The following is a 14,163-nucleotide window of genomic DNA, read 5'->3' as shown; positions in this document are numbered from 1 at the left end:
AGTAAAACAGAATCCAGAAAGATCATGTTTGTTATCATTTTAATATGTCTTTCTCCATTTCTAGATGCAAACTTTTCATTCAAGAACCTTTGCAAATGTGTGGAAGTATGCAGACAATATGAGAGTGTAAATCAGTTCAACATGCGTCCTCTACCGGTTCGGTCCTATGACAGAAGCATATGTATATCTTACAGACTATAGTTATTGGCTATGCAGTATAATTTTTGAATACTTTCATGCTGTATTTATTAAAACAAACTGCAATTCGTCTTGAAGTTAAGGGCTAGCCATTTGTCTGCAACACATTATCACTCTGTAAAAAGGGAAATGTATACTAAAAAAGTAAGAAATTTAATTTTCTAAATTCTGGCCTAGTAGTAATAGGCGTGCTTATTATATGTGATATATCTCTCAATTACGATGGATAATAATGTCACCTCGGCGTTACAAATTTAGATGTTGTAACACACATATTTCTGTATATAAAGCATTTCAATAGCGATAGAAGGCAAAACCTTGAAATATCCATTGATAACATTTCTTTGGGAAAAAAACCGCAATAAAGAATTCAACATATTTACCTTCACTGTTTTCTTCTTTGGTACACAGTCTGTTTCTTTTAAACAGGTTTTCTCAACTGAATTTTCATAATCATTGTGAAAGGCCTTAAAACACGAAAAATCAGATGTTTAAAGATTAACATTCTTCAAAACATTAAATTCACTTTACAAACTATTCTTCCATTTTTCAATGCCCATTCATTCGCTTATTAAACATAGTTATTAACATTAATGATGATGAAAACGCCATTACGGCAAAACAGTAGTGCTAACAACTCATTTTAAGCTGAACATATTGTAAAGCAGTCATAGAATCCATTTAATAGTTTAGATATTCATGTACGAGATTTACAATTTATGTAGGAATGTGGGTAAGACTTCCAACAAGACATTATCTTAAGGCAGTCAGTTGTTATTTTTGGACAGTTTCATCTATAAAGGTGTCGGAAACGTTCTTTGGGAATTTTTGGGCTGAAGTCTTTTGCAATCGACTTCAGGATTATATCAAATTCTAACATATGTCAACTTATAGATATCGTTTAACTTAATATATATACAAGTATGGTACCTTTGCGCACGACAACAGTAACTAAGCATCTTGTTTTAACAGTTATTGTCAGGCGTTTTTTTTTTTTTTTGTTGTTGTTGCTGTTGTTCTTTTTTTTTTCATTTATTTAGAAATAAAAAGTAACAACAATACCTGTTTTATATGGGCATTTTCATTTAATCTGCATGGCTCTTCTATGCTTTCTGCAGCACATATACCTGTATGTCGCTGACAACTACTCGCGTTTTGGTACCTTGTTTCTTGTGCTGTATTATATAAATAGCAAAGTCTATACAGGACTGAATAACAGTTAAATAAAAGTAGGCTACTTGCAACGATGTTGTTACCAAAAGCACAACAAAACCCAGACATTTAACAAATGGTAATACTGGAGAGTCCCTAGCATCATGAACTTTAACAAGAGGACCAAATGGTCCTATGTCGCTCGCCTGAGGAGCATCTTGAACAGTATCCAGTAAAAATTACAGCCCCTATCGCATGCGTAAGCTTTTCCTTTGATTTGATCCGGTTTTGGACCCAGATTATCTATATTCAAACATGACCTAATTTCATCAAGACAAACAATTTGATCAAATTTCATGAATATCTGGTCTATAGCAAACGCATGGTTCTTCTTTGATTTGACCTAATGACCTTGTTTTTGACTCCAGATAACCCATAATCTAACTTCATCTAGACTTTATCGTAAATATCGAGTGAAAAGGGCAGCCCCTATTGCACACACCAAGTTTTTCTTAAATTTAACATGGTGACCTAGTTTTTGACACAGATTACCCATATTCAAACTTGACCTAGATTTTATCAAGTCACAAACATTCTGACTGAATTCCAGCCTATTGCATATATCAAGGTATTTCCTTGATTCGACCAGATGACTTAGTTTTAACCCCAAATAACTATATTCAATCTTGACCTAGATTTTATCAAGACAAACATTCTGATTGACTTTTTTGAAGATCCATTGAAAAATGCAGCCCTTATTGCATACACAAAGTTTTTCTTTGATTTGACAGGGTGTCCTAGTTTTTGACTTGAGATAACCTATATTCAGGCTTGACCTAGAATTTATCAAGACAAATATTCTGAAAAAAAATTTCTTTAAGAGTCTGTATAAATTGAAGCCCCTATTGAGTATACAAGTTTGTTTCTAGTGACCTACTTTTTGACCCCAAATGACCAATATTCGAACTTGACCCAGACTTTATCAAGGCAATTATTCTGAGTAAATTTCATGAAGATCAAGTAATAAATGCAGCCTCTATTGCATACAAAATTTATGTGTGAACAGACGACAGACGACGGACGACAGATCACAATAGTTCACACAAGTAATGCTCCGGTGAGCTAAAAAGTGCACAAATCTTACCGTAAAGCCACATTTTCAACGCCGAATGTAGAATATTAAGTTCAAGATGATTTTGTTCGTAAAACCAACAGTCCATAATGACGGCGTCTACATTCACTTTAATACAGTCGTAAAGAACACTCGGGCGTTTCCGGTATGCGAAACACATTTCCATTTGCATATGTTTCCTGTGAGATTTCTGGATGGTAAGTTCTTCCTCGGTATTACTGATTTGAAAGATTTCTGACGGAACCTCTACTTCCAGCAATGATGTCTGTAAGGCAATTACGCAAACACATTTGCAAAGAAAACATCTTATCTTAGTACACTTATGACAGTTTTGAATGAAATGGAAACAATATGTTATGGTTATTTTGTTTCAACAAAACTTTTTGTTTTAACAAAAATTATTAACAATGATAGTAATTAGAAGCAAACTCATTTAGCCGTAACTGTTACAACTAGCAAAACACACAAAATGAGTAAATCCCAAATGACAGCCTAAAGAATTGATAAAATCTAAATTACTGTATAATGATTTTTCAATTTATTCAATGTTTCCAATATAAACATGTTAAGAAACATATAAGTTACCATATTGCAATTGTCTTATGAATTGACGTAAAGTTTCTGTCGTTGTTTTGTCTAACTGAACTAATCATTAAATAAAGTGTCCAATCAAATCTGTCACAATTTTGCAGAGAAAAAAACAAAAACATCAGGTGTGGAGTTAGAAAAGTAGTTGACTATAATTTTATACAGTTGTTATCTTATTCAAATTATGATGCATTTTGTGGTGTTTTACTTTTATTCATTGGAGGCAATGTAAGAGCACTGCATGGCTGACTGGTTAGAGGGCTACTTTCCCATCACTTCAAGAGACGTAGAAGTTTTTCATGTTTGGTAGCAATCATGCTAACTTATCGAAGATTATTGTTTCTGCACGGGCGCCTACTTCTGATAATACCAGGAGGATATCTTGACCATATAAAGCTTTTAAAGTTGCCGTATTCTTTAATTGTTTCTGTGTGACATACATTAACACCCACGAAAACATGGTCCTTACAATCTTATGTCGGATTTTGCATGTCAAACGTTGCTAAATTATATATGTATGTTATTATTATTGTATGTTTGTTATTGTTATTCAATGTCTTGTCATTCATATTCTAAAAGTCATTATTGTTATTCTATATTTCGTTATTGTTATTGTATCTTTGATATTGTTATTCAATGTCGTGTCATTCATATTCTAAGTATTACCATTGTTATTGTATATGTCGTTATTCTTATTGTATGTTCGATATTCTTATGGTAAAAGTCATCATTGTTGTTCAATATCTGACGATTCGATTTACAAAACGTGTCATTCTTATTCTATGTTATATGTTATATGAATATACAACAACAATAACGTCTTTTACAATAAGAATATCGAACATACAATAAGAATAGCGACATATAGAATAACAATGGTAACACTTAGAATATGAATGACAAGACACTGAATAACAATATCAAAGATACAATAAGAATAACGAAATATAGAATAACAATAATGACTTTTACCATAAGAATATCGAACATACAATAAGAATAACGACATACAGAATAACAATGGTAACACTTAGAATATGAATGACACGACATTGAATAACAATATCAAAGATACAATAACAATAACGAAACATAGAATAACAATGATGACTTTTACCATAAGAATATCGAACATACTATAACAATAACGACATATACAATAACAATAGCAAATTTTAGAATATGAATTACACGACATTGAATAACAATAACAAACATACAATAATAATAACATACATATATTATTTAGCAACGTTTGACATGCCATAGTCGGACATGTTTTATAAAATGTTATGAAACATCGACACAGTTCAGGACATAGCTTTAATTGTGGAGGAAGATCCCAGGTGTCAAAAATGACGGGTAGTTATAAGTTTACGCAACTTGTTTGACAGCACTGATTACAAGAGGAATAAGTGGAAAACCACAGGTCGTCCAAGCATTTATACAAAGAATTTCAGGATATACCTTTGTCAAAGTAAAACCTGTTGACACGAAAAGGATCAAGGTAAGTAACATTGTATTTTAAAGTCTATATCTGAAATACTTTTGAGAGAGACCCTGGTAGTCAAATTAAGACATGATATAATCATCCAAAAACATTGATTTGTCGTTGAAAAAAATTAGAGCTTAGATTTCAGGTGGCTAGAATTCCAAGTCAAAATTAGTATTCTAATCCTTTTCATAAGTTTCTGTTGATATCTATCTTGATTAGATATCTTTAATGAATACTCATTATAATCATTGCAATAATGATAAAAACATATATTATAATTACGGTAATGAGTAATTTAAGTACATGTAATTACCTCTTTTATATTCTCCTCTTTGATGAGATGGAAAGAATTCCGGCTACAGTTATCGGGGCAGATCTCTGACTGAAAACTGCTTGTGTTTGGTACATGTTCAGACCCTGGAATGAAAAATTATTTTATCAGAATTTGTTCTTATTATTTTAGATTGTTAGAATAAAAAATATACTGTAAATTCGTGATTATTTGGCTGTTAAAATAACTTCTTGCAATTTAAAAGCAGCGTTTTATTGGGAAAAAAATAAAAAATGGTGTTGATAATATTTAATACAAGTCGGCATCATCTGAGCCACCTTTCACGTTACTAAATGTCCATGCATTTGTACTAAATGGAAAAAAAAAACTTACAACTAATGTCTTTAGATGTACGGCCAAGCTTTCTCTTCGTTGGAATATGCTTTTCATATGACTTTCCACGGTCAGGGTCATTTGCGCCATCAACATAGCTTTTCATCAGCGACTCCACCTGTTCATACAGAACTTTTAGTAAATAAAAAGAACAACGGTCGCTTATCATATATACTATGCGATCAACTGGTATAGATTCTTATTGGACAACCTGATTTCTTTCGAAACATTCGCTAGTATTAGAAATAAAACGGACAACAACAACAACAGTTCTTGCAAAACTTGATGTTATTAGCAAAAGAAGCATATTATGTATAGTAAATGAAATTAAACATTTTTGTAACAAATTACGAACTTCATTAGGAATAACTTGGGGCTTATACCTTAAAGGACAAGGGAAGCCTGATAATAAGTTAAGTTTAATTGAAAACCATTCTCAAGCCTCTCATAACACTGGAAGAATTTTTAAAATCGGATACGTATTGAAAAAGATATGGTAATTTGAAATTTAAGAAAGTGACTGATCATGGAGGAAGTCATTTTAGTGTGTTTATGACGTCATTTACACACTGCTGAATTCTATATTTCAGAAATAACCTTTCAAATAGATTAATTTCATATGTTTATTGAGTGTAAGCTGTAAATCATGGTAATTTCTTTCATTATAGCTTGGAAAGGTAGAAAATTGTTTTTACAGAAATAAGTAAATACACTTCAGATATGTTTCAAGAAATCTAATAAATCCGCCATTTTGATTATTGCTGCCATGGAAACAAAACGGCCACCAATTTGATCAAATATTAAAATGCTCATAACTTTCTCATTTTTAAGTCGATTTTGAAAATTCTTTCACTTCTTTAAATGGTTCAAGAAATTCTAGCAGACACAATTAACATAAAAAACAACATTTCCTTTCCCTTTAAACTGATTTACATTTGTATTCTTAATTCAGTTGTAATAGAACGCAGGAAAAAGGAAGTTAGTTTAAAGAGCACTAACGTACATACCAAGTTATCTGATAATATTTAGCCTTAGTTTTTGTAATAGTCGCGAAAAAAATGTATATTAAAGATGTAAAACAAGCTACTGATAGTTTTCTATAAAGTTGCACGATACTATTTTGTAAATAAAACAGAAATTGAAATAAAGAATTCGCACCTGTGATTGCTTTTCAATGAATTGTGCCATTCTATGTATTCTGATAATGAATTCCTGCAAGGGAGTTTTTATATATCTTTTAAAAAGTTCTATCTGACATCCTTGACCTAATTCTTTCACAAATTGTAACATGTAATCAAACATTCGTGTAAGAAAGTTCTCCCCTGCACAAAATGACTCTGAGCACTCCTCACTGGCCCATATAGCCGATAAGTTAGGCAAATTTCCTGAACTTGGAAACATTGTAAGCTCTCCAAGGCACGTGCAAGTCGTCTTTTTATACGAAATTAGCCTGAAATAAAATTAGAGCTCAGTAGTTATGTGCTACATGTATATCTTGCTTTTACCCTAAATATTCTATATACTCATATCAGTGAAATTAAATGGCTCAATTATACTTATATCTAACGAAACGTCATGAATTTAGATGTCGGTTTAATAAAAACTGTATCCCCACTTGTCCTGTCGTACTTGTTGATCTATAGCTTAAACGGTTCAAGTAAAGTCTTTACACCTTTATGTCTATGTCTCTCAAAAGTCAAAGTCAAAAAGTACGATGGTGAAATGTTGAAACTACGATGGTGAAAAGTCGAAGGTACGATATTGAAAATACGAGATAATTTCGACTTTTCACCATCGTAGTTTTGTTGTTTCTTCTTCGTGGTTTCGACTTTTCACAATCGTAGTTACGTTTCGTTATTTTGCCTTTTCAACATCGTTGTATCGCTATTTCATTGTTTCGTGCTCACATTATGGGGCGATGGCCCTAACCGTACACCGTATTTGGTATATTAGGTAGTCCGATTGCGATAAGTATACATGTCAAAAGTAAATGTGAAAATTTTCTACAGAACAGAATGTGGACAGTCGAAGGACACACTGTATTTTTCCAAACAAAGTGACATTTGTAAAAAGCATCTCCTACGACTTATTAATATTGAATTGAAATGATTGTGAATAGTAGGGATATTCTCAAAACACTATATAAGAATTACAGATACCACCATCAGAAGCGAATGGTCATTTATTATGTCTTTTTTTCGGCGTGCCGTATTAAGCAAGATTTTATGACCTCGTATGACCTTATGCCGCTTGAATAATGTACCAATCGGATTGCTTGGTAAGGTATTCTCGGTATTTTCAGCCATAATGAGAGATTTTGTAAGAGTGGCGCTGATTGGAGGAAAGGCTGAAAATGCTTCACTCTGAGTCATGTGTGACACTGAGTGAAATGACAACGCGTTCGTCATCTATAACCTCTATAAGTACAGCACCATCGGGTTGTATGCGTACCACTTGAACAGGTGTGCGTAACCAAATATTCATCTGCTCATCCGGACATATTTCTGTTTTGTTAAGTTTCCTTTTAAGTTTTGTTTTTACAAAAAGGTTATTTGTTTTATACAGTCATTAACTCTTACCCTGCATTACAGCAACAATTTCTAACCAGTGCAAATCATTACTAACCTGCAACAACATGTCCGATACTGTTAAATTTTAGACTCTAAATTTTAAATTAAACTTTCCGGTGAAAACAGTACTGTACATATTCTGAATGACAGACAAATTTGATAATAAGCTGAAGTAGGGTAAGGGTTCATGTTGCTTCCAACAATTTCAGAAATAAAGTATAGAACGTATTTAAATATTGTTTGCTTACTGTTACCATCTTTTAAGCACCAAAGGTTCAAAGTGAGTTTTTGTGATTGTTTGGTGTCCGTCGTGTGTCCCTCCACAATTTCTAAACACAGTCTTCTTCAGAACTACTGTCCTCATTTATACAAACCTTCACAGAGACCCCTTTCAACATTGCCAAAGGATTTAAAAAATACAGGTTTCTGCCCATATATAACTCGTGCTTCAGTTACATCACGCCGACCATCTTTTTTAAAGATATTTCTTATTTATTTATCCAATCGTGAACGTTTATTTGCAAAACGTGACCGTACAATTTATTACCGTATTGGACGCGCGTGCGTATAAATTAACCTGTATTTTTTTTACTATTTGGACGGTTCAACAGGGAGAGGGATAACGACAACAGGCCGCGCATGGTATTGTTATGCGCATGTGCAAATATCGTGTAAAAATATCAATCTAAAAATAGCCATCCCAAATTAAGTCTATTTTTAGACAACTAGCCCGTTTTCTGTTTTCAATTAACATCATGGAGTGGGATGAGGAATTCACTATGAAGAATGACTCTTATTGCGGTTCATTTGTGTCTATTGAGGCAGCAAAAAACGTCATAAACGACTTTGAATATTTTACTTCTTCCTCATTTTCGGCAACAAGATCGACAAGACACTTTGGACAGTTTTGTATAGAAGGGAAAGAAATTATTGTTAGAGTACAACACAAGTTTCAGACCCGAAGCCGCACAAGTCATGAAGTATGTTAATAAGTCGTTTTTACGGCAATAGTGCACTGAAATAAAACAGCTATATAGCATGCTCTGTATTAGTAGTCTTACTCTATGTAAACATTCACGACTGTTATCAAAACTGGAAAGGAACAGTAACTTAAGTGCAGACAGGTATGGTTTGAGGCTGCGTTTTTTGGAACATGGCTTCCCCTGTTGGATATTCTTCCTTGTTTGTATCAGTACTATAGATAACCATGCCCTAACTGTTGTCGTGGTTCGATAGCTACGGCTGGAGCATGGTATCTGTGAGTACTATGGATAACATGCTCCGCATATTTTCGTACTTCAAAAGCAACATGTAGCTGGAACATGGTATATATGAGTTTTTTTAGATAGCTATGCTCCGACTGTTGTCCTGGTTAGATAACAACAGCTAGAACATGGTATATATATTACTATAGTTCACCATGCTCCAACCATTGTTGTGTTTTTGTTACCTCAGCCGGAGCATGGTAAATACCATTACTATAGTTATCCCTGCTCCAACTGTACTAATGGTTCAGTAACAATTTAACAGCTTGAGGACGGTATATATTAGCACTATAAATAACCATGCCCAAACTGTTATCATGGTTCGGTAACAACAGCAGAGCATAGTATTTATCAGTATTATAGTTAACCATGACCAAACTGTAGTGATGGTTCGGTAGCAACAGATTGAAATGCTCCAGTAGCAAACTGTAGTGACGGTTCGGTAGCAACAGATTGAGTACGGTATATATAAGTACTATATATAAACATGCTCTAGTAGCAAACTGTAGCGACGATTCGGTAGCAACAGGTTGAGTACGGTATATATGAGTACTATAGATAAACATGCTCTAGTAGCAAACTGTAGTGACGGTTCGGTAGCAGCAGATTGAGTACGGTATATATGAGTACTATAGATAACCATGCCCTAACTGTTGTCAATGTTTGGTAACAACAGGAAGAGCATGGTTTATATCAGTATTACAGATGAATATGTTCTGGCTGTTGTTGAGGTTCGATATATATGAGTTCTATTGATAACAATGCTCTAACTATTGTCATAGTTTGGTGACAACAGCTGGAACATGGTATATATCAGTACTATAGTTTACCATGACCACCAATAGCAACAGCTGGAACATGGTATACATGAATGATATAAATAACCATGCACCGACGCTTTTCGTGGTTTGATAACAACAGTCATGCTGTAGTTATGGTTCGGTAGCAACAACTGTAACATGATATATGAGTACTATAGATAGAGAGTAGTATTGTTAAACATGACCCAACTGTAGTGGTGGTTCGGTAGCAAAAGATTGAGTACGGTATATATGAGTTATATAGATAACCAAGCCCTAATTGTTGTCATGGTTTGGTATCAACAGGAAGAGCATGGTATGTATATTAGTATTACAGATAACCATGTTCTGGCTGTTTTTGTGGTTCAGTAACAACAGTGGGAGCATGGTAAATATGTGTATTATAGATAACCATGCCCTAACTGTTGTCATGGTTTGGTAACAACAGGATTAGCATGGTATATATCAGTATTACAGATAACCATGTTCTGGCTGTTTTGTGGTTCAGTAACAACAATGGGAGTATGGTAAATATGAGTAATATAGATAACCATGCCCTAACTCTTGTCATGGTTTGGTATCAACAGGAAGATCATGGTTTATATCAGTATTTCAGATAACCATGTTCTGGCTGTTTTTGTGGTTCAGTAACGAAAGTGGGAGCATGGTAAATAGTAGTACTATAGATAACCATGCCCCAACTGTTGTCATGGTTTGGTAAAACAGGAAGAGCATGGTATATACCAGTATTATAGATGACCATGTTCTGGCTGTTGTTGTAGTTCGATAACAACTGATGGATCACGATGAATATGAGTACTATAGATAACCATGCCCTAACTGTTGTCATGGTTTGGTAACAACAGGAAGAGCATGGTTTATATCAGTATTACAGTATTCTGGCTGTTGTTATGGTTCGATATATATGAGTTATATTGAAAACAATGCTCTAACTATAGTCCTAGTTCGATGACAACAGCTGGAGCATGGTATATATCAGTACTATAGTTTACCATGTCCACAAGTAGCAACAGCTGGAACATGGTATACAAGAGGAATATAAATAACCATGCACTGACTCTTTTCGTGGTTTGATAACAACAGCCGTGCTGTAGTTATGGTTCGGTAGCAACAACTGTAACATGATATATGAGTACTATAGGTAGAGAGTAGTATTTATCAGTACTATAGTTAAACATGACCCAACTGTAGTGGTGGTTCGGTAGCGAAAGATTGAGTACGGTATATATGAGTTATATAGTTAACCATGCCCTAACTGTTGTCATGGTTTGGTTACAACAGGAAGAGCATGGTAAATATCAGTATTACAGATAACCATGTTCTGGCTGTTGTTGTGGTTCGATAACAACTGCTGGATCAAGGTAATATGAGTACTATAGATAACCATGCCCTAATTGTTGTCATGGTTTAAAATGAACAGAAAGAGCACGGTATATATCGGTATTACAAATAACATTTACCAGTGAGAGTTTTTCCAAAAAAGCTAAGATAAAAAGGGACAGAAAAGTGGAAAAAACTAAAAGGTTAAAATTTACAGAAGGTAAACCTGGAAATGAATATGTTTCTATGATCTACATTTCTACTGTATAAAACTGAAAGCATCAAGGAAAGGAGCTTCTATAAAATCTGATTTACTGCCGATCTAAAATACAAAACTTCCCATTAAACAAAAAAGGAAGGACCTTCTCTAGCTTTGTTCTGATGGAACAATATCTTCAGAATTCCATCAGTATTTCAAGAATGTTCATTCAGAAAAAGCAGCCAGAGACTGCCTATCAGAACCAGACATGTTGGAAGTAAGTGATAACTCTGATATTGAATAGTTGTTATAAGTACAAAAGAATTGTTTTGTTTTAAGAGGTACTATATACTAGAAACAGATGGGAAAACATTCTTTTACTAATATCTAGAATGGATTGTTGAAATTGTGTGGTGTAATTGTTATACAATTTTAAACATAATCTGTAAATTTATACCCCTTTTACTCAACATTTCTATTTGTACTAAGTGCACATATTTCCTTAGTCTTTGTAAATCATGTCATAGGGTTTGATAGTTTTGTTATAAGTGCACTTGTGACAGTATGGCATCCAATAAAATCAACATTATTGATATTTTTTAGAGTACTAAGTGCACATAACACATTTAAACCTTCGAATTATTTTGCATTTTGTTGTATGCCAGATTGAGTTAAGTACAATTTTAACTATAAAACCAGTTAAATTTGTAAGAAGTCCTTTTATAGTCTTCCTATATTATAACAACATTATTGACTATAATATAACTAAATCATACCTAAATATTCCCATTAAATAAAAAAGTTTTATGTGTCTAAAACCTTCTTTTGCGTTTCTCTCCACTATTTGAAAAATGGACTTCTATCGTTCTGGCTTTAACCCCTCGATATCAGTATTACAGATAAACATGTTCTGGCTGTTGTTGTGGTTCGGTAACAACAGCTGGAGAATGGTATATATGAGTACTATAGATAACCATGCTCCGTCTTTTGTAATGGTTCGGTAAAAGCATCTGCAGCACGGTATGATTCTGATACTGACAATGCTCCTGCTGCTGTAACACAACCATGACAACAGTTGGTGCCTAATTATCTTTGATACTGAAACAGATGCACCGGCTGTTGGTAGCGGACCATGACAACAGTCAGAGCATGTTTATCTATAGTATTGATACAAACAATGATCTAATTGTTGTTACACAACTGTGAGAATAGTTGGGTCCTGAGTATCTATAGTACTGATACTGACCATGCTCTAGCTGTTGTTACACAACCATGACAACAGTTGCGGCCTGTTTATCTATAGTACTAAAATAGACGATTCTCTAGCTGTTGTAACACAACCATGATAACATTTTGGGCCTGGTTGTCTACAGTCCTGGTACAAACCATGCTCTAGCTGTTGTTACACAACCACGACAACAATTGGGACCTGGTTACTTTTAGTACTGAAGGAAACCATGCTCTATCTGTTCTTACCGGTCAATGACAACAAGCGGAGCATATTTATCTATTATACTGATACAGAACATGCTCTAGCTGTTGCTACCGGACCATGACAACAGCCGGAGCAGGTTTATTTTACTGATACAGACCATGCTCTAGCTGTTGTTACACAACCACAACAACAGTTTGAACCTGGTTATCTACAATACTGATACAGACCATGCTGTATCTGTTGTTACCGGACCATGACAACAGCCGGAGAATGTTTATATATAGTACTGATACATACCATGCTCAAGCTGTTGTAACGCAACCTCGACAATTGTCGGGGCCTGTTTATCTATAGTACTAATACAGACCATGCTCTACCTGTTCTTATACAACCATGAGAACAGTTGGGCAGGTTATCTTAAGCAATGATACAGACCTTGCTCCGTCTATTGGTTCCGGACCATGACAACAGTCAGAGCATGTTTACCTATGGTACGGATACAGATCATGCTCTTACTTTATTTTATTTATTTTGTTTGGTTACACGTCGCACCGACACAATTATAGGTCATATGGCGACTTTCCAGCTTTGATGGTGGAGGAAGACCATAGGTGCCCCTCCGTGCATTATTTCATCAAGAGCGGGGACCTGGGTAGAACCACCGACCTTCCGTAAGCCAGCTTGATGGCTTCCTCACATGAAGAATTCAAAGCCCTGCGTTAGGCTCGAACCCACATCGATCATGCTCTTACAGTTGTTACACAACCATGACAACCGTTGGGGCCTGGTTATCTAAAGTAGTGATGCAGAACATGCTCCACCTGTTGTAGCACAACCATAACAACAGTTGGGACCTTGTTATCTATAGTACTGGTACAGAAGATGCTCCAGCTTTTATAACAGAACCGTGAAAACAGTTGGGCCCTGGTTACATTTAGTGCTGATACAAACCATGCGCTAGCTGTTGTTACACAGCCATGAAAACAGTTGGGGCCTGGTTATTCATAGTACTGATACAAACAATGCACTGTCTGTTGTTACCAGTCCATGACAACAGCCGGAGCATCTTTATCTATTGTACTGATATAGACCTTGTACAAGCTGTTGCTTGACCATGACAACAGCCGTAGTAGGTTATTGTACTGAAACAGACCATCCTCTGGCTGTTGTAACACAACCCTGAGGGAAAATGGGTCCTAGTTGGGTCCTAGGTATCTACAGTACTAATACAGACCATGCTGTAGCTGTTGTAACCGGACCATGAAAACAGCCGGAGCATGTTCATCTATAGTACTGATACAGACCATGCTCCAGCTGTTGTTTC

General features: G+C 34.8%; 1 protein-coding gene across 6 annotated transcripts in view; it reads right to left on the bottom strand.

Moving 5' to 3' along the window:
- LOC128558199 (uncharacterized) overlaps positions 1-14,163 on the bottom strand; it is a 79,671-nt gene that overhangs the window by 57,177 nt on the left and 8,331 nt on the right. For all 6 annotated transcript variants that reach the window (XM_053547035.1, XM_053547040.1, XM_053547044.1 and 3 more), the window contains exons 2-7: positions 6,388-6,679; positions 5,230-5,347; positions 4,879-4,982; positions 2,495-2,747; positions 1,261-1,373; positions 582-665 (exon numbers count right to left, since the gene is read on the bottom strand). In XM_053547035.1, the coding sequence (XP_053403010.1) occupies positions 582-665; positions 1,261-1,373; positions 2,495-2,747; positions 4,879-4,982; positions 5,230-5,347; positions 6,388-6,630 (915 nt within the window). In that variant the 5' untranslated portion in view covers positions 6,631-6,679. The remainder of the gene's footprint in view (positions 1-581; positions 666-1,260; positions 1,374-2,494; positions 2,748-4,878; positions 4,983-5,229; positions 5,348-6,387; positions 6,680-14,163) is intronic.

Source organism: Mercenaria mercenaria, chromosome 1 (assembly GCF_021730395.1).
Source record: "Mercenaria mercenaria strain notata chromosome 1, MADL_Memer_1, whole genome shotgun sequence".
NCBI classification, from domain to species: domain Eukaryota; kingdom Metazoa; phylum Mollusca; class Bivalvia; order Venerida; family Veneridae; genus Mercenaria; species Mercenaria mercenaria.
This window is presented reverse-complemented; position numbering and strand designations above follow the sequence as displayed.